This window comes from Aquarana catesbeiana, linkage group LG02, assembly GCF_042186555.1.
Source record: "Aquarana catesbeiana isolate 2022-GZ linkage group LG02, ASM4218655v1, whole genome shotgun sequence".
NCBI classification, from domain to species: Eukaryota; Metazoa; Chordata; class Amphibia; order Anura; family Ranidae; genus Aquarana; species Aquarana catesbeiana.
The window spans coordinates 444,412,975-444,438,877 of NC_133325.1; the positions used below are offsets into that span (position 1 = coordinate 444,412,975).

Consider the following 25,903-nt stretch of genomic DNA (forward strand, 5'->3'; position numbering starts at 1 on the left):
TAATGGAAGAGTTTGAGATTTAATTTTAAAAATGATATTTTTTGTCTTGATGTTTGTGTGTGCCCGATTTCCCCTAGTGACACAGTAATTATGGGGTATCTTGTGGGTGCAAGGGCTGTGATTTTTGTATGCAGTCTGTACAGTAGGTAGAACCAGATTCTAAGCATAAGCTGCACTGCGGCACACTTTCTATTTCCTCTGTATCCAAAATGTGCCCCCAAGTCTGCCTCTCTACAATGCTGGCAATTGCTGAAGTCCACGTTTTGTAAGAGTACTAACTTTGGTTGATGTATGTGTTTTAATCTGCTGATAGCAAGAGGTGTTATTTTACTACAGTTTTGGGAAGTTTGTTTTGTAGTTAGAAGGTAAGGGCTAGTTTTGTCTGTACTGCTTTATTGACTTTTGCCCTGTTGAGATAACCCTATCACACAGTATTTAACTTTAGCATATGCAACCCCAATATAGTCTAAAACCCAGTAGTGCCACTAATAGCAGCTTTTTTTTTTCATAATTCTTTATTTTAAAGGGTATGCATCATAACAAGACACAATGAAATTCCCATCTGTTAAAAGTCATACGCCATCATGTACAATGTAGGTCAAAGTGCACACATCTCCAGAAAAAAAAAAAATTGATGACAATCAGTGTTCATAGAGACAGAAAGTGACTGCATTAGATGAACTAACAGGTCATGTACAGTGTGGCAAAATATACGCTACCCTGCATTTTCCAGCTTTTAAATACAGAGAGAGGGCAAGGATAGGGTGTTTGAGGGGATACCCCAGAATGGAGAGAAATAAGAACCACAAAGAATAGTTTAACCTCTTCTGGACTACTACTGCAGCAGGGCGGCCCTCCTGGGCGAAATCACATACCTGTACTTCATTTCTAGTTCCAGGTCTGGGGTGCGCACACGTGCGCTGGTGACTTGCTCCCACTGTGATTGGACTCAGCGGGTCCGGCGGACCCGATGTTCACCAGCACCCCGCGATCGTTCCCGAGAGGTGCAGAACAATGGTCTGCCTATATAAACAAGGCAGATCGCTGTTCTGTCAGAGGGGAAGATGGAGATGTCGTGTTTCTGCTAAGCAGGAACACAGATCTGTCTTCTCCCAGTCAAAGCACCCCCCCCCAGTTAGAAAGCACTCCCAGAGAACACATTTAACCCTTTGATCGCCCCTGATGTTAACCCCTTCCTGCCAGTGTCATCAGTACAGTAACAGTGCATATTTTTTTTAGCACTGATCACTGTAATAATATTACTGGTCCCCAAAAAGTGTCAGTTAGGTGTCCGATTTGTCCTCCGCAATATCGCAGTCCCGCTATAAGTCGCTGATCGCCGCCACTACTAGAAAAACAAAAAAAGAAGAAAAAAAAAAACAAAAGAAAAATATCCCATAGTTTGTAGACGCTGAATACACATTGGCCTAAATTCATGAAGAAATTTGTTTACATTTTTTTTATTGGCTATGTTTTATAGCAGAAAGTAAAAAATATTGTTTTTCTCTGAAAACTGTCAGTCTATTTTTGTTTATAGCGCAGAAAATAAAAATCACAGAGGTGATCAAATACCACCAAAAGAAAGCTCTATTTGTGGGAAAAGCAAAACATCAATTTAGGTAGTGTCGCATGACCGTGCAATTGTCAGTTATTAACGCAGTGCCGTATAGCAAAAAATGGCCTGGTCATGAAGGGATAAAAATGGTCGGTGCTGAAGGGGTTATACCAATGGTCACAGAAATAGTTCAGTGACCATTGAAACAGAAATCTCAATTTTCAGTCTTTCTTCAAATTTTCTGTTACAGCAGGTAAATAGTGACAGTGCAGTTCAATAACCACTAGAGCTTATCCTTGCTGCTCAGTGAGCTTAATTACTTAACCAACCTAATCAAACATGCCCCCTCACTACAAGTGAGGATGCTTGTGATTGGGTTGTGGCTGTTACTGATCTATGGCAGCATAGATCACTGGAGTGGGGTGAAGGAAACACAATTTGAGTTACAACTTAAAAGGTAACGAACTATAGGACCATAAAAAGGAAAATGCACATGAAATTTCAATAGACAGATTACAGAGAAAAAAATAAAGTATCTATTTCAAACAAAAAGGTCAGTTTATTGACTGAGACAATACGTTTTGAAGGCTTTACGAAGCAATATATACAGACAGTTAAAAATACAACAGTATTTATAATGTAATCACATTTCACATTTTAGAATAAATATTTAAACTTGAGACATCTGTACTTACTAGCATAAAAATATCTATAAAGTACATCTATAAATATACATTTTCCGCTATGGTAATAAAATTAAAGACATACAGCCTAAAGTAAAACTTTAGGCAAAAGGTATTTTTTTCATTTTTGATAGAGAAGGTTATAACCAGTCAGATTTATTTTTTTACAGCTCTGTCCTATTGCAGAGATTTTCCTTCACTTCCTGTCCCATAGCCAAACAGGAAGTGAAAGGAAATCCCTGCAAATTAAGAGAGTTTCTTTGGAACCCACAGGTCACCAGAACTAGTGTCCCCATTGGAATATTTCCCCTCTATTACTGTTCTTGGGACAACCCAAAATTTGGGATTTTCTTTTACTTTCACGGATAGTGGTAAAGAGGACAAATAGAAAGGTGAATCACCTTAAAAGGGCGCACAGACAGCAGTAAATAACCAACAAGCACTCTAATCCCTCTCCATCATTTCCAAAAAAAACAAAAAAAAACAAACAAGTTTTGCCTTTAGGCTATACTTTAAAGTAAATTAATTCAGTGCCTCACTGCATAGTCAGGATCTGTTTCCGAGATAGAAAAGGAGTCTGGGCAGCACGTAATGCCTGGAGGAATTCTTCTAATGGCCAGTGGAAACAAGGGGGAGGAACAAGCCTTCCTCTACGGATCAAATCACAGAGGTCACGAACCATCTTGGTGATTTCCTCACGATCTACTGAAGACCAGGGTACAAAAGAAAAAACAAGGTCATGCAAAATGAAAGACAAAACTCGGATAGCCATTAACCTTTTTGCTGCTGCAACTATTACGTCAGTGACTGCGCTAACATGTACAAGACTTCTTACGGGCGGTCATTTACTTTTTTACTCCCAGCTGCTGGAGTTCTTGTAAAAAAGTGATAACTTCTACATGTACAGTAACCAATCTCCCAATTTCCTCCCCACTTCCTCTACACACAAATACACACCTGACAATGTCTCCTCTCCACCTTTATCATATATCTTGGGCTCACCTGTCCCTCCTGGCTGCCCAGGACCTCCATGGTGGGTGTCAGGATGGAGAGTTACAGAAGATCAGCAAACATCAGATCGTTGATCTCCCATAGGTAGTTTGAACCTGGGAGTGCTCAGCTCTGTGTGTTTTCAGCTTCAGGGAGGTGACAAACCCAGGCTGCTCTGCCCAAGGTTAGAAGCGGATTAAGCACAGTCTCTGCTTGACCAGCTTTAACAGGTCGTCTTGAAAAAAGGAGACATCAGGGGTCCCCTAACATCACACCTGCACTATGCCATCACATTGGAGGCTTAGGAGCAATCTTGTAATAGCAATAAAAAAAAAAAAAAAAAAAAAAAGGTTTAATAAATTGAAAGTTTATTAAAATAAACTAAAAAGAATGCCTAAAAATATTTTCAAGCCCCCACACTGCATACATACAAAAGCAAACACACTTGCCTGGTGAATCTGGGTACAGCAGCAGGCTGCCCAGTAGCCAGTAGGTTCCAGGAATCAATCCACACCTGATACTATTTATTAGGAGGGTATTTAGCACCTCTAACTTTCCGCAGTGCCTCAGCATTTTATCCTGTGCCCCAAACATCCTGATCTTGTTGCTCCTGTCCTGATCCTGCTTCTGTACCCACTACCCTATCCCTTGCTGCTTTGTACCTAAAAAGGAACAAGACAGGAAGAACAAGTCCAGGCTGTTTGGCACAAAGGGAAAAATGCTGAGGCACAGTGGTAAGCTAGGAGGGGCTAAATACTCTTCCCAACAACCAGCATCAGATGCAAACTGCTGTTGGACACCGGAACTCAACTTTTAGGTTTTAAGACCACAGTGCCACTAGCCCTGGTTCCCTGGAAAAATCCTTTTTCTTTTTTTTTTTACTGGACACAGAAGTAATCTAGTACATTCGGTTATGCAGCTACCTTTGGGAAACTAGATACTGACAAATGATATGTAAAGATAGCTCAGTATAGCCACGCCCCCTCTCAGCATACCTCAGTTTTGTAGCAAGTAGCAGTAGGAGTAGATAATAAGAAAAACAGATGGAAGGGGTCTGTATCCCTTACTATAAAAAGGATTTCACAGCAAGTCAAAAATCTTGCTTTTTTTTTCATAATTTTTAATCAAAGAGTGTTCAGGTACATAGGGACATCTGAAAAAAAACAGCAAATGAAGACTAGCATGCTCATGGGAACCAACTGTTTAACAGAGGGGGCTCAACAGCCTACAGAGCAGCCTGAAGAACCTTACGACCAAAGCTAGCATAAACTGAGGTCTGACTGTCCATCTGGTAACATTTAAATAAAGTTTAAACCAAATACCAAGTAGCAGCCTTGCAAGTCTGAGAAACAGATGTCGGCTTTGTCAGACATGCATGCTGAAAAACCAGTAGCCGACCGTCTCCCGATCAGGGCTCTCAGCCAATGGCTGAGAGCCCTGATCGGAGGGTTCAAGCAAGGGGGGGGGGGGGGGGGGGCTCCCCTGTCAGAACACAACAGCTCAGAGGGGGAGATCTCTGTATTAACGTTGGATCGTTAGTACAGCGGCTCCGACCGGAGAGTTTTTATTTCCTTCAACCGGCTGGGTTGGACGAAAAAAAAAAAAAAAAACTGATATAGGGCGTACACACGGTCGGACTTTGTTCGGACATTCCAACAACAAAATCCTAGGATTTTTTCCGACGGATGTTGGCTCAAACTTGTTTTGCATACACACGGTCACACGAAGTTGTCGGAAAATCCGATCGTTCTGAACGCGGTGACGTAAAACACGTACGTCGGGACTATAAACGGGGCAGTGGCCAATAGCTTTCATCTCTTTATTTATTCTGAGCATGCGTGGCACTTTGTCCGTCGGATTTGTGTACACACGATCGGAATTTCCGACAACGGATTTTGTTGTCGGAAAATTTTATCTCCTGCTGTCCAACTTTGTGTGTCAGAAAATCCGATGGAAAATGTCCGATGGAGCCCACACACGGTCGGAATTTCCGACAACACGCTCCGATCGGACATTTTCCATCTGAAAATCTGACCGTGTGTACGGGGCATTAGTGTGTACCAGGCTTTAGGAACAAATGTCTAAGGGAGCTGTAGCTGAGAGATATTTTATGTTATATATAACACCCTTGTGAAAGTCCCTAACAGTCCCATTGGCTATTTATTAAGGAAAACGCTGGATCAAAAGACAAAGAGCTCCATTTGTTGTGGAATTCCACCTCCATAGGGTGAAAACACCTTCTCTGGGTGAGCCTACTGGCATACATCATTCCTTGTAAGTGAGAGTGCACTGAGCAGTGACTTTAGGAGAAGAGGAGTCCGACTGTGGTAACTTTAGTTTGGTGCACACCACAACCCAATCAATAGGAAGCCCACTGTAGTCTTCTGTGGCTGAGACAACCCTGGACTCCAAGATTCCTCCTAAAAAGGCTTCTTTCACAGACACTAGCTACAGCCGAGGCTTAGGTAAACTTGTTATGCCTTGGTGGAAATTTTTGCCTTTGACCAGTGTCTATTTAGCTGAAGGTGGCAGCATAACCCAAGGAACCTTGACAAAACTCCTGTGATTAAGAAATGAAAAAATGACTGGCAGCAATCGGTCTGATAATCATAAAAACAAAAAGCTACCAAGACATTTAGGTACTCACTGTGTTGTCGGTCTCTTTTCCATTGAGTTACCCAAAAACCACATAGCCTGATATTTTTAAATATTAGAGCACTCTGAAACAGATAATCAACAGAAAAAGTAAAATTACGGTTGTCAGTGATTTTGTAGTCTCTTTTGAGTTGCATTAATTATATAAGGTATTTAACAGATTAGGCATTAACCACCTCCATACTTCCACATTGTACAAAATGTTAGGGAGCGCATGTGCATTACTGAAATACTGGTTATAAACGGTGCTTCAGAAAACATACTTGGGGGGGGGGGGGGGGGGGGCAGTGCACTCATGAATGGCCATGATCTTATCTGTCATTGGAAAGCTCAGTATACAGTCATGCTTTTTACCTTGTGATTGCTGTGAATCATTCAGTGGGTGTCTAAGTGCCACTGACAACATGATGTATCTGGATTTTGCAAAAGCATTTGATACAGTTCCTCATAAACGTTTACTGTACAAAGTAAGGTCCGTTGGCATGGACCATAGGGTGAGTACATGGATTGACAACTGGCTACAAGGGCGAGTTCAGAGGGCAGTGATAAATGGGGAGTACTTGGAATGGTCAGAGGTGGAGAGTGGGGGTCCCCCAGCGTTCTGTCCTGGCACCAATCCTATTTAGTTTGTTCATAAATGACCTGGGGGATAGGGTAAACAGTTCAATCTCTGTATTTGTGGACGATACTAAGCTAAGCAGGGCAATAACTTCTCCGCAGGATGTGAAAACCTTGCAAGTAGATCTGAACAAATTAATGGGGTGGGCAACTACATGGCAAATGAGGTTTAATGTGGAAAAAATGTAAAATAATGCATTTGGGTGGCAAAAATTTAAATGCAATCTACTCACTAGGGGGAGAACCTCTGGGGAAAATCAAGGATGGAAAAGGACCTGGGGATCCTAGTAGATGATAGGCTCAGCAATGGCATGCAATGCCAAGCTACTGCAAACAAAGCAAACAGAATATTGGCATGCATTAAAAAGGGGATTAACTCCAGAGATAAAACGATAATTCTCCCACTCTACAAGGCTCTGGTCCGGCCGCACCTGGAGTATACTGTCCACTTCTGGGCACCAGTCCTCAGGAAGGATGTGCTGGAAATGGAGCGAGTACAAAGAAGGGCAACAAAACTAATAAAGGGACTGGGAGCACATTAGTTATGAAGAAAGAAAGCACTGAACTTTATTCTCTCTGGAGAAGAGACGCTTGAGAGGGGATATGATTTCAATTTACAAATACCATACTGTTGACCTCACAATAGGGATAAAACTTTTCCGTGAAAGGGAGGTTTAATAAGACACGTGGCCTACTATTAGATAAGCACCTGAACGACCACAACATACAGGGATATAAAATAATACTGACATATAATCACACACATAGGTTGGACTTGATAGACTTGTGTCTTTTTTTTCAACCTCACCTACTATGTAATATAGGACAATGGGACTGTTTCTTTTTAAAGGTGGTGGCGATTTAAAGTGCCACTGGTCACCAATGAGTGTGGGGTTTATATTAATCCACTAACTGAAATGTATTTAATACTTCGTAAAAAATCCTTTGCTGGTAATGACAGCTTCAAGTCACCTCCTGTATGGAGAAACTAGTCGCATGCATTGCTCAGGTGTGATTTTGGCCCATTCTTCCACACAGTCTTCAAACATTGAAGGTTCTGTGGGCCTCTTCTATGAACTCTGATCTTACGTTCTTTCCATAGATTTTCTACTGGATTCAAGTCAGGCATTCTAGCAGCTTTTTTTTCTCTTTCTTCAAAACCTAATTGAGAGTTTCCTTGTCTTTCGGATCATTGTCCTTCTGAAACATCCACCCTCGTTTCATCATCATCTTGGTAGATGGCAGCAGATTTTTTTTTTAATCAAGAATGTTTTGGTACATTTTTCCATTCGTCCTTCCTTCAATGCCATGAAGTTTGACAGTACTGTATGCTGAAAAACAACCCCACACCATGATGTTCCCGCCTCCAAACTTCACTGTTGGTATGGTGTTTGTGCGGTGCTGTGCAGTGCAGTTTGACCTCCAAACATGGCGTGTATTTTGGCATCTAAAGAGTTCAATTTTGGCCTCATCGGATCAGACTATAGTCTCTCAGTATTTCACAGGCTTGTCCAAATGTTGTGCAGCAAACTTTAAAACGAGTTTTAACATTTTTTCTTCAGCAATGGAGTCTTGCGTGGTGAGTAAGCAGCAGGCCATGGTGGTTTAATGCATTACTTATTGTTGTCTTTGAAACAATTGTACCTGCTAATTCCAGGTCTTTCTGAAGCTCTCCACAAGTGGTCCTCGGCTCTTGGACAACTCATCTGATAATTCTTTTCACTCCTCTGTCGGAAAGCTTGCGAGCAGCACCTGGTCAAGGCCATTTTATGTTGAAATTATGTTCTTTCCACTTCTGGATTATGGCCCCAACAGTGCTCACTGGAACATTCAGAAGTTTAGAAATCCTTCTGTAACCAATGGCATCAGTATGTTTTGCAACAATGAGATTGCGGAGGTCTTGAGACAGCTCTTTGCTTTTACCCATCATGAGATGTTTCTTGTGTGACACCTTGGTAATGAGACACTTTTTATAGGCCATCAGTTGAGACTAAGATGGGCGTGTTTGCAACTCCACGTGCCCGTGGCCGCCAAGAAGCTGACACTGTTCAGCACTAATCACAGGCAGTGAGACATTTCCCGATTCGCGGCTGCACAGATCGAGAAATGTCTCACTACCTGCGATTAGTGCTGCGCACCTTTAGAAATATATTTACCTAGAAAAATGGTGCCCACCCTCTTTGCTGCTGCACATGTGCATTAAAGTGGTGCCAAGAGGTTAAAGGTGTGGGGGGGGGGTTAAAGTGCTACTGACCACCAAAGATTGTAGGGCAGTTTTTCTTGGAGAAAGAAGAAAAAGAAGGGAGAAAGGAGAAAGGAGAAAATGTAAGCAAACAGTTTTGGTATTTTTTTTCCCTTTCAAAAACAAAAAAAAAGGTAGTAATTAAATACCAACAAAAGAAAGCTCAAAAACCGGTATAAAATTAATTTTGACAAAGTGTTGTATGAACGAGTAATTGTCAAGCCATCAAAAGCTCTAAAAACTGAAAAATAGCCTTGTCATGAATGGGTTGTTATAAAACTAGTACTCAAGCAGTTAAAGGAGACATGGTCAAGGTACTGGATACTGGGGGGCCTCAACTGGCACTTCTAAAATTTTCAAGGGATAGCAACATAATATTCCATATATGCAAAGCTATAGAGGATTGTCAGAGACTGCTAACAGACTGCTAGGGATGTGGTCTGTAGTAAAAATGGGGATAGATTATGTGAGACTGCTATAGATTACTGCCACTTCAGCACCTTACCAAATCAATGCTTTCACTACTAGCTATTGGGGTTATATCAGAATTACCAAAGGTATACAAGCTGAGCACCAGGGCATTGAAGTGAAGTGAATTAAGTGAATATACTGAAATCAAAAGCCCTCTATCTATCCCTGCAGAATTATTTACCATCAGTCTTGGTATCAATTTAACCAAAACCTGCAAGTTTACCAAGCCAATTACCACCCTATGCTCACCAAACTAACCTCCCTAATGACATGTTGGGCCTGCATTTTATGTCTCATGGGTTGGCAGAATTATGGCAGTCAAGACAACCATGTTAACCAATATCTTTTCTATATTTCAAGTTCTCCCAGTTCCAGTTCTGGGGGGGGGGGGGGGGGGGAACGGGGGACGGGACTCCCTAACTACAAAACATCATGGCAGGCAGTTATCAGAATTAACTTAAAGTGGATGTATTGGGTAGGACTCTAAGCAGGATTGCGAGCCTGTATGTCTGTTGACAAGATTTTATGGTTAAAACCACCACCACATAAACACAACAGTATCTCAACAGTATCTCTAATCCTATTACTCTACACTTACTGACCTTATGAGATTGAATTAAGCAAAGTACTGGACTTCCTTTATTGCATCTACTTTTAAGCCTGCCATAGATGATTCGTGGGTTGCAGGTCAGAAAATTGCTCAATTTCCTCCCGCAAAGCTATAGTGTCTCAGGCAGGAGAGCACACAGTGATTATTGTTAGCAGCTATAGCCACTGGCAATAATCGCATGAATAATCCAACAGGCTGGTTGCACCCAAGTTGATCGATTGATCAACTTGAGTACAATCAGCCTGCCCATACATGGTTTAAATTTCAGCCAGTCTCTACTGAACCGGCCAAGATTCAAACTATGGCCGGCTTTACCCTCTCTCACACAAAATCCTTCATTTTACCCAGGCTATGTGTCCTCCACCTCCTTTGCAACCTGGTCTTCATTGAACCGGACCACATTACATTAATTAGCCAGAGCCAATGGAATCAAGAACACACAGACCCCACTCTTCGACCAGTCTCTGGTGTCAAGGGGTTCTACTACACAGAAAAGCTTCAGCAGAGAGGCTCAGACTAAGTAAAGTGCAGCTTTCTTCACTGTTATTTTTAACTCCCCTCCCCCCTCAACAAGGTTGCTTCAATATATTAAAGGCTCTAGAGGCTCCTAAATTGGGCTTTACTGCAGTAAAAATATATTTGAGATCGAGATCTATAGATATATCTCTTACAAGGACTTTTCCTTTTCACACTCCAGTCTAGTGAGCCATTAATACAAGTCTGACTGACCCTAGATTTACCTGTACACATGCATTACATTGCAAAACTGTGGGCAGGCACACATCCTCAAAGCCCAACTGCAAAACTTTTTTTTTTTTAATTCAGTAGTGTGAGAATGAGGTAGAAAACAATAAAATTCCTCCAGAACATACATACATTCCACATTAAATATCAGGTAGTAGATTACTCACCACAGGAACAGTAACAGGCTGTTTAGCCATTCCTCCATAGGTCACCATAGTACCACCATAACTAAAAGCAAACAACAAACACGGTCACTCATTTCTACTACATCTGAAACAAAGTCCTGAGCAATTTAATGGCACTTTAATTTACAATTTACACATATATTTTGTAACATATGTATAATAATTGGTAACACAAAGGGAAAGGAAAAAAGGCATGATCAAAACTGGGGTCCGTCATGTCAAAAAAAAAAAAATAGGTTGTGCTTTGTAAATGACAATAGAGAGAGGCAGAACTGGCATCACAGATCCTATTTAGAGGCTGCTGGGAGCAAGAAGAACAGCTCCAGCTGTAGGTCCCAGCAGCAGCTTAGTGGAGCTACATACAGCTACTTAAGCCGGATACACACTACTGATTTTTTTCGTACAATTTTTCCTATTCTTCCTTTTATAGCAATGTATATTTTACTATGTATAGGACTGATCCATCTGTGACTCCAGTAAGTCCCATGCGGTGGGGCCTGGTGGACGACGGCATCGTCTCACACATTTTGCTTTTATACTGGGTAACTGTACTTTCTCTTTGGACAGCCTATGCTAGGTTAGTTAATATCTTTATGTAAGACTGTATGAAAATTGTATATGTACTTAATTATCTATATCCATGTTTACAATTAAATGATGTGCATCATCTATATCCTACATAAATAAATGTGTTGAACCTATTTGTTAGAACCCCTGAGGAAAAGACTATATCTCAAAACGAGTCAGATGTCTTCTTGGGGCTAGGTTTCAGCATTTCCGTCTATACATTCTGTTGTCCACTATCGGTTACCATGAATTTTGCATATTTTAATGTATGAGGTTTTAATGGATACAAATGAAAACTTTAAAATATTCTCTATATTGGCTTTCTAGAGATTTTGCGGCATAGAGTCCCTACATCTAGAGGGTAATTTCTTACTGTTGTATATCATTTGAGATGATTGCAGCCTCAAAAAGGTCCTTATTATAGTATTTTTTAAAATACAGGTTGCTTGACTATCATACTGGGACCTCTGGCTAACACTTTCTAACCCCCTCATATAAATTCAGAATTAAGACACACAGTAATTCAGTTATTCCTTTTCTGTATACTTAGAGACTATTGTAGCCATAAAACTACACTTTTCAAGAGGTTAGTCATTGTACATCATGCATTTATCTCAAGAGTTTCCTTTTAGATAAGCAGTTGAACAAATTAGGATACCAGCTTTTTAAGACCGAGTAAGAGTACCGATACTTTTCCTCAAGTACTCGCCGATACCGGTTTTCAAATTATTATTTTAATTTATAAGTTTTTTTGGTGGAGAGGTGGGGAGGGGGTTGTTTAGGGAGGAGCTTATTGTTTAGGGTGTGGAGGTGGGGAGGGGTGTTCTTGTTTAGGGTGGGAAGAGTGGGGCTTATTGTTTTGGGTGGAGAGGTGGGGTTATTGTATAGGGTGGAGAGAGGGTTATTTAGGGTGGAGGTGGGCTTATTGTTTAGGGTGGAGAGGGGGGGTATTTGGGAACCCAATCACTGCACTACAACACCCAGCAGACCTGCCCTCCCCCTCCAAGAAGTTATGCAGCAGCAAAGCCTGGCTCAGTGCAGGACACACACTACTCACCAGGCAGGCAGATCTGTCACCCTGCAGCCACCCGCAGAAGAGCCCGAGGAGGAGAAGCACATCGCCGGAGGACACAAAAAATGAAAATCGGTGCGAGAGGGCGGAGCCAGGGCTGGTCCACTGTGAGGAAGGGAAATCCCCACTGACAGCTGAAGCGTCACTGGTTAAGGAGCGGGGCCGCCATGTCCTTAACAACTAATGACTGCCTGCATTCTTTTGTATACATTTCATCTGTCAGTGGAGAAATCGCTCTGACAGATGAAAGAGCCGAACCTGAAGATATCTGGTTCAGGTATCGGCGCATTTGCACGAGTACCGATACTTGTGCAAATGCTTAGTACCGGCACCATTACCAGTATCGGTATCGGTGCAACCCTAATGTAAACCTGGCCTTAATCTACCAGCTATAATTTTTAGATCGTTTCTTAGAATGTATGATACGTGGTTACATGTTTAAACAGGCTGGCTGCATTTGACTACACTGTAGTCTCTTATTTAATGTTTTGTATTCCTTCCTTCCTTTTTGCAAAAAGCCACAATTAAACTTTACAAAAATATTTGTTATGACCATTTTTATAGTTTTATCTCTTGGTAAGCAAGTGAGAATTTTGAAAGTCATGTAGTATTTGTGTGCAATATTAACTCTTATGAAACAAAATCAGTAGCGCCATTTCCTATAGGCTCTGAGCATTCAGAAATTACATGGCTTGAGGATATTTTACAAACTTTAAAAGCTGGAAGTGAAATTAAAGTAGAACTATAGGCAAACCCCCCCAACCCATTTCAGAGTAAGGGAGGGTTTTAACCCCTGTGAGGTTAATTTTTGCCATCTGTGTCCTGTTGGGGAGATTTAACTTTACTTCCTGTCCCATAACCAAAACAAGAAGAGAGAGAAAATCCCTGCAAATTAAGGAATCGCTTGAGGACCCGCATATCACCAGAACTAGTGTCCCAATTAAAGAGTTCCCCTCCATTACTTTTCTGGGGGCAACCCAAAATTTGGGATTTTCTTTTATGCAGCGTACACACGGTCGGACTTTTCGACCGGACTTGTCCGACGGACAATCCGATCGTGTGTGGGCTTCACCGCACTTTTCCAGTCGCAAATCTGACGGACTTTAGATTTGGAACATGCTTCAAATCTTTACGTCGTAACTCCGCCGGACCCAGAAATTCGCTCATCTGTATGCTAGTCCAATGGACAAAAACCGACGCTAGGGCAGCTATTGGCTACTGGCTATCAACTTCCTTATTTTAGTCTGGTGTATGTCATCACATATGAATCCGTCGGACTTTGGTGTGATCGTGTGTAGGCAAGTCCGTCCGTTAAAAAGTCCATCGGAAGTCCTTCAAAAATCCATCAAAAGTCCGCTGGAAAGTCTGTCGGACCAGTCTGGTCAAAAATTTTGCCCGTGTGTACGCGGCCTTACTTTCACTGATAATGGTACAGGACAAATAAAAGAAAAAAAAACTGACAGGGGTTCTAATCCCTCTCCACTCCATCCAAAGAAAAAAAAAAAAAAAAAAAAAGAGCTAAGTTAAGCATAAAAGGTAACCGATAATAAAAAAATGCCACCTAAAAAGTGAAAAATGGGAGGCTGAACCCTGTAATAAAAAAAAGAGTTAGGGCTACTTACTCTAAATGACGCAGCATTTCAGTTGTGCTTTTCCCACCAACACAGTTCAATGCTAATCGTGGGCGGGGGCAAGTCTGCAAAAGATATAATTACGGTATCACAGACATGGAATCAGCAATATGTATAATGGACAGGATAATTGGTCTTACCTTAAATAAATCCTTCATCTCTGGCTTGCGCAGCTGTTCCTCTGTGATTACATGATCAGCTCCCAAATCATGAAGTCTCTGCACCAGGCTCTGAAGCTCTGGCCTGCAGAAAAATTGAAATCTCTCAGAAGGCTTGTTATCCTCTACGATATCAGAGAATGCGGTAATCAGAATCCAACAGTTCTAGTAGTGCTTTCTTCCTGTGACTACACTGAGCTAAAAACCTATTACTACAGCTAGTAATAGAAATAATACCCTTTTCTGTCAAAACAACCTTTACATTTTAGAGGATCTTCATGGGGGTATCCATAGTTTCAAAAATGTCAGATTTTGATGCTGAGGGGGTCATGTGCTGCATATAGAAGTGTATTGGGACGTCTTGAAAGCCAGAAGTAGTAATTTGATCAGGCTATACCGCAGCAGTATTTTTTTCTAAACATGTCATTAATCTAGAAGGCTCAAATAGTTTCTTATAACTATGATTGATGTATCTTTTATTAAACAAAAAGTTTATCAATGAAAAAAGGCTGTTTGTATTGATTGTCAAGTGAGATTTGCACTACTGTGACTTTTTTGGATTGATGATGATGATTGAGGGACACCTAAAACATAATCTAATCCTAAACTAAAAACTACACAAGACACATTATCTGGCCTATTTTATAAAACAAACTGAGAAAAAAAAAAAAGCACTGCCTCAGGAAACATTCAGATGCCAACCAGATTCAAGCAGGGCAAAGGCACCCAACTCAATGATTCTGCTGGCAATGGAGCAACTGATGGAACAAAGACTCTCCTTTCTCTGCACTGTGCAGGACCAAAGCTGTCAAACTGACAGGCTAGTCCTGTAGTTTACACTAGAACCTGGCTCTCCACATGTAATCTGTGGAGCTCTGTTGTCTGTTTGACAGGCACTACTGATACACAGAGAGCAGTGCACAACTGCCAGTGCTCTGACAAATACATTGGGAGAACAACTTTTTTCCGCTGTAATCTGAAGTGCTGAGCTGTCAGTTTGACAGCCACTTCGCTTTGACTTTTTCTTTCCCTGGCAACACTTGTACCGTTTTCTCTTTTTTTAAAAACAACTTACAGCATTTCATTGTTCCAGAAACATACATTTTTAAAAAAGGGACCAATCACAAAATACAAGTTGCACTTTGATGAGTTAGACACTATTTTATATCCCAGAAGCAAGAATGAATTTTGGTTAAAATAATGACATTTTAACATGTTGAACATGACTAAAACACACTTTAACCGCATCACAACATCTTCCCCGTATCTTGTTCTGTTGTCCTTGGACCAAAATATATTGACTCTAGGGACAGTGGCTGTCATTTCTGTGCCCTGCACTGGCCTGACCACTGTATACAGTATGTGGATGTGAAAGTTACATCTGCCTCAGCTTGGAGAAAGGAGGGGGGGGGGGGTTCTTATTTTCACCTTTGGCACTAGAGAATCTTTCGGACCCTGGATCAAAGTTTCCTTCCTTAACTATAATCTTGCAATGCTGATTGGTTATAAATTGCCCAAGACAGGCACGTCCTATTATTTAATAAAACTAACTGAATATCCAGCTAAGCTCTAATGCTGCAGTCTTTAATGCCTAAGAGGAGGTATACATAGCTGAATTATATACAGTATACAACTTCTGTATGTAATGCAGTGTGAAAAGACAGTCATTTTATTTCGATTCAACGGGAGCGGTCCTACATTACAAATATCTTATTACATAATATATAGGTGTACATACCTATCCCTTACTATGTTAATGGTGGTGATGCCCAATGATGCTGCAATCTGTATAACAGCCTGACCAACACCACTATTGCTGGCATTCTGTATAACTGAATCACCTGTGAAAAAGAAGGAAGAACAAATATGAGGTACACTTTGTGAAGTGTTTTTTTCCCCATCTGTGATAGCACTGTTTCTCAACACTTACCTGGTCGCAGAGTCTCAAAATCAGACAGCAGTCTGTATGCAGTACAGGGGTTAACGCTCAGAGTCGCTGCTATTTCTATGGATATGTCACTTGGGACTCGTACTAGTGCTGCCTCACTGAAAACTCCTTCTGAACGCCATGTGCCTGGAGAACAATATTTGTGTAATATAGTCACAGTAGAAAAAAAAAATATTTCCCCTTTTTTTTTGCAAAATAACACAGTAAGTTATATATACAGAATGCCTAAACAAAGACAGGGGGGGGAAAAAAGGAAAAAAAAAAAAAAAGGAAGAGATGAAAATATGGAATACATGCTAAATGAAGTGAATGTTTAGAAAAATGTATGGCTATCAGATTTTTTCACTGGATATAACAAAAGCTTGTGCAGTATCTTGTTTAAAATTTAAAAAAACAGGACAGTTTTTTTTTTTTTTTTTTTTGCGTCAAGAAACACCCACCCTGTGAGGCCCTAAGATATTCTCAAAGTGCATAGTTTTCATTGTTCATTGTCTACTTCCAACTAAAAACACAGATATGACGTTCAAGTGTAACTAAAAGCAAAACTTTTTTTGGATAGCGTGGAGATGGATTAGAGCAGTGGTTCTCAACCTCAGTCCTCAAGTACCCCCAACAGGCCAGGTTTTGGGAAACTCCCTTAGATAAGAGCTATTTTATCAATACCATGTCATTGATATTGGTTTAAAGCACCTGTGCAAAGGAAAACATGGCCCGTTGGGGGTACAGGGGGGTCCCCGGGTTACAAACAAGATCGGGTCTGTAGGTTTGTTCTTAAGTTGAATCTGTTTGTAAGTCGGAACAGGTACATTTTTTAAGTGTAGCTGTAGCCAAAAAAACTATTTTTAAGCTTTTTGAATAGCATAGGGAAGGGTTAACACCGCTGTAACATTTTGTTTTGCTGTGTGCCCCTGTTCAGAAGATTTCCTCTCACTTTCTGTCCCTATGACAATTGGATTTTGAAAATTTTAGGTTGTTGTGGAAACAAGCCTTGGTGATAAAGCATCAGTGGAGGTACCTTTTTCCCATATTAACTCTTACAGGAGTGAATTTCCCTTCCTAGGGGTAGATTTCCTCTCACTTCCTGTTGTCTCCCTCCGTTTGTAAGTAGGAGTCGTTTTTAAGTCGGATGTTTGTAACTAGGGGACCGCCTGTACTTGAAAACTGAGGTGGAGAACCACTGGATTAGAGCACCTATTAGGTTTTTATTGCTGTCTGTATCCCTATCAAGGAGATTCACCCTCTCTATTTCTCCTGTTTACCATTATCATTGAAAGTAAAAGAAAATGCCAATTTTTGGGCTGTCCCCAGAAAAGTAATAAAAGGGAAATCTTACAATGGTTACACTAGTTCTGGTGACCTGGGGGTCCCCAAGGAATTCCTCTCACTTCTTGTTTGGCTATGGAACAGGAAGTGAAATCTCTGCAATAGGACACAGATGGTGGAAAAAAAACATCTGACAAGATTATAGCCCTACCTTAGGCCTCTTTCACACGAGGGATCCGTATGTCCGTTTTTCATCCTTCCGTTTTCGGATGAAAAACGGACATACATTCATCCCTATGGAGCGTCGGATGTCAGCGGTGACATGTCCGCTGACATCCGACCCCGCTCCGATCCGAAAAGTGTAACGGAGGAAAAACCTACTTTTCCATCCGTTTTCGGATCGGATCGGGTGACGACGGACACTACGGTCCGTCATCATCCGATCCCCCCATAGGGGAGAGCGGCGCTCTGACAGGTCCGCCGCTGCACAGCGTGCAGCGATGGACCTGTCATCTTCCTGCTCAGCGGGGATCGGCGGAGCGATCCCCGCTGAGCAAGCGGGTGTTCACGGGGCGGATCATCACTGATCCGCCCCGTGAGAAAGAGCCCTTACTCTATCCAAAGTGGAAAAAAAAAGGTTTATACATATATACAAAACAATAATAATAATAATAATAATAATAATAATAATAATAATAATAATAATAATAATAATAATAATAATAATAATAATAATAATAATAATAATAATAATAATAATAATAATAATAATAATAATAATAATAATAATAATAATAAATATATATATATATATATATATATATATATATATATACACACACACACATACATACATACATACATACATACATACATACATATATATATATATATATATATACACACACATACACATACACACACACACATATATATACACACACACACACAAACACATACACATACAGGTACCTTGAATAACTCCTAAACTTACACAGTTTAGGACAGTGATGGCGAACCTTGGCACCCCAGATGTTTTGAAACTACATTTCCCATGATGCTCAGCTACACTGCAGAGTGCATTTGCATCATGGGAAATGTAGTTCCAAAACATCTGGGGTGCCAAGGTTCCCCAATCCCTGGTTTAGGAGATATTCAGTATATGTGCTGCTTACGTCATCGGTGCATGCGCAGGAGTGACGCTGTGATTGGCCGGTGGTGCAAACCCGGAAGTAACTCCGGTGGAATATGTCTGCGATGTACTCGGAGGGCCAATGCCGATCCAGGGAATCATTCTAAGGTAAGTATTTCATAATGAGCTAGTATGCGATGCATACTAGCTCATTATGCCTTTGCCTTGCAGGGTGCGTTTTTTTCCACTGAGGTTTACAACCTCACTCCATGTTTTAGTGAGCTTTAAATAGTTTGTTTGGACCAAGCTGGTCCAAACGTATTCTTTCCTTCACTAAGACATGCAGCAGCTGTCAGCGCTTTATGTAGCCTCAGCTACATACAGTATACAGCGCTGTGTTCCGGCAGCGGAATGTGGAATTCCTGTCCTGCTCCCAGAACAAAATTAAGCCAGCTAAGTGCTGCCAAGCCACTCACTGGAAGTTTTCTATTTCCTGAATGAATACAAGGCTTTCTCTGACACGTGGTTAATGTCATGATCTTTGTCTCAGCCAAAGGAAGCTTTGTATTTATTCACAAAATACAAAGCTTCCTGTGAATATTTGAGCAGCACTCAACCAAACTTGATTTTGGTTTTGGGAGCTGGAAGTCCACACTTGCTGCCAGAATATAGTTCCATATGCTATGTGTAGCTGAGGTTACGTACAATTTTTACACTGCCGACAGCCGCTGCAGGTGTTCGTGAAACAAAACGTTTGTTTGGACCAGGCAAACTAGCCAGAGTTCACTGAAACATAGAACTAGGTTCTAAACTTTCAGTGTAGCAAATGTCCTAATCTCTTCTGCTAAAAATAATGATATTCTGTTAAAATGCAGAAAAGAAAATGGATACTTTCTTACCTAATCCAGCATCCACTGGGATGACCCAATCTCCAGGCCTCAATGAAGACACATGATGTCCAACCTCTGCCACCACACCCACTCCTTCATTTCCCCCTACAGCTGGTAACTGGGGCAGCAAAGCATAAGTTCCTGGGAAAACATATGTTATTGCACAATGTTATCACTTAGAAGGTTCATGACAATAAAGGCCTTACGGCATGACATAAAAGGCTTTTGTTTGCTTGAAATAGATTTTGAATATCCGTGCAAGTCTATGGGAATTAAAAACCTGCTTAAAGCGGTCATCCTTTTTACCAACTTCAAATACACCTGTCAATGAATTCTGAATGAACTCAAAAGCATGTCAAACTAATAATAACTGACTGGCATCAACACAAGCACAAAGCCATTGACACAGCCTTAAAGTGGTTGTAAACGTCAGACATGAAATATGAACAAAGCTTATCCCTCTATAGCAGGGGTCTCCACACTTTCTAAGCAAAGGGCCACTTTACTATCCTTCAGACTTTAGTAGAAAATGTCCTGGTGTCGGTAACAATGCCTCAGCATTGGTGTCCATGAGAGGAATAGTGCCCCATCGCTGATGTCAGCGGGAGGAATAGTTTCCCATCGCTGGTGTCAGCGGGAGGAATAGTGCCCCATTGGTAATGTCTGTGGGAGGAATTGTGCCCCAACGGATAAAGGCAAGCAAAGGACCGCAGTTTGGAGACTACTGCTTTATAGTGTATACTTGTCTCAATGCAGAGCACTAAATGTCATTTCTGTCTGCTGCATTGTTTCTCTGCTATCTGCATGAATCACTTTTGATAAGTTTTCCTGACACCAAGAGAAAAATGGCGACAGCAGACACCTTCAGCTCTGTTCCTGTGTGCTGTGTGATGGGGGTGTGTCTCCCCTCCAATCAGCTCTCTTCTCACTGAGCTATTGGCTCCCCACCCCCTTTTTTTCTGAACTCAGACAAGCTTTATAAATTCTGGGACTTTGAACGGATCTAGAGAAAAGAAGACCGCAGATAAACAGGTACAACTTATGTAGGTGGATTTGCTTCATCTCTGTGTATCACCTGAGGCCAGTCATTTCACTGGGCCTATGTAAGTGTTTAACTACTTTAAAAACTCTGCATATCAAGCCTAAATCGTGTGTATAAAGAATCAGTTCGCCCAAAAGTGATGGAGCTCATTGTAGCAGTCCCTGGCTTTATACACTATATGCCCTGGATGCTCCAAAAGCAAAATCTCCCTGCTAGAATTACCCTTCCTGTTGAAGATAATAATAATAATAATAACAATAACAACAATAATAATAATAAAAAATAGTAAGCTTGGGACCTCCTTGCAATGTCCAAAGCAGATGTGCAGGCCGAGAATAAGACTACTCTAGGATAAAAAAAATAAAATAAAAAAATCTTCCACGGGTTTCAAAGCTCACCTTCAGACACACAGATTAAATTTGTATATGGGGGTTGTTTTATTGGCCAGGGATTTGTATTTGTTCATCCAGTATTAAGATTGTCTCCATGCTGCCACACAGCAAAACCCTGTTTGGCAAGACAGGTGACTTAATTATTCACTAGCAGTTAAGTAACAATAAAGCCTGGTACACACTACAGTTTTTTTCCATGCAACCCCAAAAAAACCCAAAAAAACTGTCAACTCCAACTGGAGCCGCTGTACTAATCATGCAGTTAGTCCAGCAATCTTCCCTGCTGAGCTATTTTGTTCTGACAGGGGGACGGCCCCCTTGCCAGAACACACCGATCAGCACTCTGCCATTGGCCGAGATCGCTGATCGAGAGTCAGTCAGCTGCCAGTTTTCCAGCATGGATGTCCGACATAAACATGGGCAGAATGTCGGCTGGTATTTTTTGTACCGGCAAATTTCTCCCGACATTCTGCCTATGTATATAGGGGTTTTAGAGGTCTTGTCCCTCTCCAGCCTGTGACAGGACAATGAATGAAAAAGCAGCAGACGAATGAGCTCATCTGCCTGTCACATCTGTCTTCGTCACTACGTTCTCTCCTCCTATTCGTATGCTCCCTGTCCAAGTCTGAGCTCTGCTGTACAGTGGACTGCTGATACATGTCAATTTCAGACCCGTACACTGCTTGAAAATTAAAAATACATGATGACGTATTAATAAATACAGACTTGAATCAATTGCTTTCTATATTTGTCTGAAATTCAACTTTAACTCTCTTTATCAAAACTAGAAATATCTGTTTTTTGGGTGGAATGATCCTTTAAAAAATGGTAACATTTGCATATGGTGTACGTTGCACATTTTTAAGTTAGTTGCATTTGTACGCTCAGAGTTCACACTTGCTCCACAAGATATCTTACCTTGAATCATGTTTATGTCAGAAGGGTTTATGGGGGCAGCCAACATTTTAACTGCCACTTCATAATCTGCTGGTGAACCAACTTCTAGTCTCTGCAAACTAATTTAAAGAGAATGAGTGTTATTTATTTACTTACTGAATACCGTATTTATTGGCATATAACACACACCTTCATTTTAGGAGGGAAGTTTCAGGAAAAAAAAAAATCAATTTTAAATATAGAACTTTGAAGCAAAATAAGGGTTAGTGCCCATCAATGCAGTCTCCTCATTGCCTATCTGCAGCCTGATCAATGCCATCTGCAGCCTCACAATTGCCCATCAATGCAGCCTAATCAATGCCCATCTGCAGCCTCACAATTGCCCATCAATGCAGCTTGATCAATGCCCATCTGCAGCCTCACAATTGCCCATCAATGCAGCTTGATCAATGCCCATATGCAGCCTCACCATTGACATGAATGCAGCCTGATCAGTGCCCATCTACAGCCCCACCTCAGATTACTGCTGCCTCGGAGGGGACAGGGAGGGGGGCGGGACGAGTGCCATCAGATTACATACAGCGAGAATCTGTTTACTCGGCAGCCTCTATAATACAAAGTCTTGCCTCCTGGACCGGCTTCTATGATAGAGAGAACACTGGACCAATGCCGGCCCAGGAGATGGGACTTCCTATTACAGAGGCCGCTGAGTAAACAGCAGATTCTCACTGTATGTAAACTGATGGCGCTCGTCCCGCCCCCCTCCCTGTTCCCTTCTAGGCAGAGCTGTCTCTTGGCCTAGGCCAACAAGGCCCAGGCCTAGGGCGGCACACTGCGGGGGGGGGGGGGGGGGGGGGGCGGCAAAAAGCCGCCCCCCCCTGCAAAAAAAGTCCCCTCCCTGACTCGTCCTCCAGAGTCCCGACTCCCGCATGGAATAAAAGTGACACTGGGAGCAGTCCTGAATGCATGGGACATGGGCGGACTGAGCCGCGGTAGTGCTGGCTCGGCTCCGCCTCCACCTGACTCCTGGTCACTGGTGACATCACGGCAGCGTGGAGGGGCTCAAAGCAGCTGCCTGGCCCCTTGAGCTGAGCCCCGCCCTTTTGCATGGTCCTGGAGAGTCCGCCGTTGGTCCGTTGGCGGTGGGGTGCAGGGCAGCGGCATTTTCAAAAAGCAAGAGGGAGGCCCCGGCAGCTGGGAAGAGGCTGACAGCTTGCCACAGCCAAGAGCCCGGGAGGGAGTGAGAGAAGACTACCCTTCACCGCCACCCTGACTTGATCAGCATCCCCGACTCCTTCTCCAACTCTTCTCCAACTCCTCTCCCTCTCTCTCTCTCCCACCCCCACACACCCGCCCCCTCTCTCGCCCCCTCCTCTCTCTCTCCCGCCCCCTCCTCTCTCTCTCCCGCCCCCTCCCACCCCACACACTCACCCCCTATCACACCCTCCTCCTCTCTCTCCCCCACCCCCACACACCCGCCCCCTCTCTCTCCCACCCCCTCTCACACCCTCCTCCCCTCTCTCTCCCACCCCCACCCCCTATCACCCCACCCCCCCCTCTCTCTTTCTCACACCCCCCCTCTCTCTCTCCCGCCCCCACCCCCCCTCTCTCTCTCACACCCTCCTCCTCCTCTCTCTTCCCCCACCCACCCCCTCTTTTCCCCACCCCCCTGTCTCACACCCCCCTCTCTCTCTCACACCCCCACCCCCTATCACACCCTCCTCCTCTCTCTCCCACCCCCACACACCCGCCCCCTCTCTCGCCCCCTCCTCTCTCTCTCCCGCCCCCTCCTCTCTCTCCCGCCCCCTCCTCTCTCTCTCCCGCCCCCTCCTCTCTCCCACCCCACACACTCACCCCCTATCACACCCTCCTCCTCTCTCTCTCCCCCACCCCCACACACCCGCCCCCTCTCTCTCCCACCCCCACACACCCGCCCCCTCTCTCTCCCACCCCCTCTCACACCCTCCTCCCCTCTCTCTCCCACCCCCACCCCCTATCACCCCACCCCCTATCACACCCCCCTCTCTCTTTCTCACACCCCCCTCTCTCTCCTGCCCCCACCCCCCCTCTCTCTCACACCCTCCTCCTCCTCTCTCTTCCCCCACCCACCCACCCACCCCCTCTTTTCCCCACCCCCCTGTCTCACACCCCCCTCTCTCTCTCACACCCCCACCCCCTATCACACCCTCCTCCTCTCTCTCCCACCCCCACCCCCTCTCTCCCACCCCCTCTCTCTCTCCCACCCCCTCACACCCTCCTCTCTCTCCCCCACTCTCTCCCACCCCACACCCCCCCTCTCTCTCTCTCCCACCCCCTCTCACACCCTCCTCTCTTTCCCCCACCCCCACACACCCCCTCTCTCACCTTCCTTAACCCTCTCTCTCCTCCCCTCTCTTGCATGCAGGCAGGGGGAATCAATTGGACACTGACTGACAGGTAACAGCAAGTGAGAGTTACTGAACCCACCCCCCCCCCCCAAGCACTGACATTTCACCCACCCCCCAAGCAAAGATACGGAACCCAACCCCCCCCCCCCCAGGCACTGCCACTGATTCCATCCTCCTAATGAAGGACTACAGGTTCCAGCATGAACCCGTGAGATCTAAAGGGTTACATCTCTAGATCTTAGAGGTTCATGCCGGGACTTGTAGTCCTTCAATTTTGGAGGGAGACACATCCTTAGATCTAAGGAGCTCATGTTGGAACTTGTAGTTCTTCACTTTTGGGGGATGTGACCCCCCCCCAGCATGTGCCCCTCAGAGCTGAGGATGCGACACTCCCCCCCCAAACTAGTGAAGGACTACAGGTTCCAGCATGAACCTGTAAGATCTAGGGATGTGACCCCCAAAAGTGAAGGACTGCAGGTCCCAGCATGAACCCCTCAGAGTTGAGGATATCACCCCCCTAAAAATTAGTGAAGGACTACAGGTCTGAACATGAACCCGTGATAGCTCAGGGGTTCATACTGGAACTTGCAGTCCTTCAATTTTGGAAGGAGTCACATGCATTAAACAGGAAGGGGTGGGGTAAATTTACATGGGGGGGGGGGGGCGTCTGATTTTAGTCTTGCCTAGGGCAGCACAAAACCAAAATACACCACTGCTTCTAGGCAGCCCAAATTGCAGTATCGGCGTATAACACGCACACACAATTTGCACCTGATTTTCAGGGTGAAAAAGTGAGTGTGTTATTTCAGCTCACAGAAAGTGACAAGATCATTGCTGGCAAGATCAAAGGGTACTTTTTGCATTGGCTGAAAAAAAGAAAACAGCAACCACGTTTTAGAGCCCTTTCACACTGAGCCGCATAGGACGTCAGCGGTAAAGCGGCGCTATTTTTAGGGCCCCTTTACTGTTGTAGTGGTGATATTTGGCTGCTAGCGGGGCGGTTTTAACCCCCCACTAGCGACCGAAAAGGGGTTAAATCCACCCACCAAATGCCGCCGGAATCGCAGCACTGCCCCATTGATTTCAATGGGGAGCAGCGGTGAGTTCACCGCTCCTTCACAGCTCCAAAGAAGCTACTGGTAGGACTTTTTCTGACGCCCTGCCAGCGCACCACTCCAGTGTGGAAGCCCTCGGGCTTTCACACTGGAGTGAATGGAGCTGCTTTTTTCAGGCGCTATTTTTAGCGCTGTAGCGCCTGAAAAATGCCCGCAGTGTGAAAGGGGTCTTAGGACTGGTAAACTGTAATATATTGTATTTGTTTTTGGGTTTAAATACACTTTGGTAAAAAAAAAAATAAAATAAAGAAGCACACAACCTGGAAGTTGATTCAGACCACAGATATCCATGCAAAACTAAGGCATAGCTGTCACATTCCTTCCAAAGTATTTCCCAAGGGCAATGGTTTAGAACCAGCCCAACCAACTGCATACACCTATACAATAAGTAAGAAGGGAAAGGCCTGCCCCTAGAGAACAGTCATGGTAGGCCGCAGGAACATCAAACCACAGTCAGACTGAAGCCCCATGCCTGGTTTCTCCACTACTGTTATTAAGTACCCTCTCACCCATTTAGAACTAGTGTACATGGACATTTGCGTTTTGCTTTAATATTTTTAACAGAGCTTAAATTGGCTCATACAGTTTTGTTTTAGTGCTTGTGCGGCTTTGATTTTGCACTTATGTGTTTGTCTCTCCCAATAGGAATGTATATT

General features: G+C 43.3%; 1 protein-coding gene across 2 annotated transcripts in view; it reads right to left on the reverse strand.

The window, feature by feature from the left end:
- Positions 1-542: 542 nt before the first annotated feature.
- The window catches only part of MECR (mitochondrial trans-2-enoyl-CoA reductase), a 49,044-nt gene continuing 23,683 nt past the window's right edge, over positions 543-25,903 (reverse strand). The window contains exons 2-10 of one of the 2 annotated variants that reach the window (XM_073615564.1): positions 21,767-21,864; positions 19,424-19,555; positions 16,112-16,255; positions 15,920-16,022; positions 14,164-14,266; positions 14,015-14,088; positions 10,736-10,796; positions 5,876-5,948; positions 543-2,940 (exon numbers count right to left, since the gene is read on the reverse strand). In XM_073615564.1, coding sequence (XP_073471665.1) covers positions 2,774-2,940; positions 5,876-5,948; positions 10,736-10,796; positions 14,015-14,088; positions 14,164-14,266; positions 15,920-16,022; positions 16,112-16,255; positions 19,424-19,555; positions 21,767-21,864 — 955 coding nt within the window. In that variant the 3' untranslated portion in view covers positions 543-2,773. Of the gene's footprint in view, positions 2,944-5,875; positions 5,949-10,735; positions 10,797-14,014; positions 14,089-14,163; positions 14,267-15,919; positions 16,023-16,111; positions 16,256-19,423; positions 19,556-21,766; positions 21,865-25,903 lie in introns of both variants that reach the window. The other variant, XM_073615563.1, reaches the window with a different exon arrangement.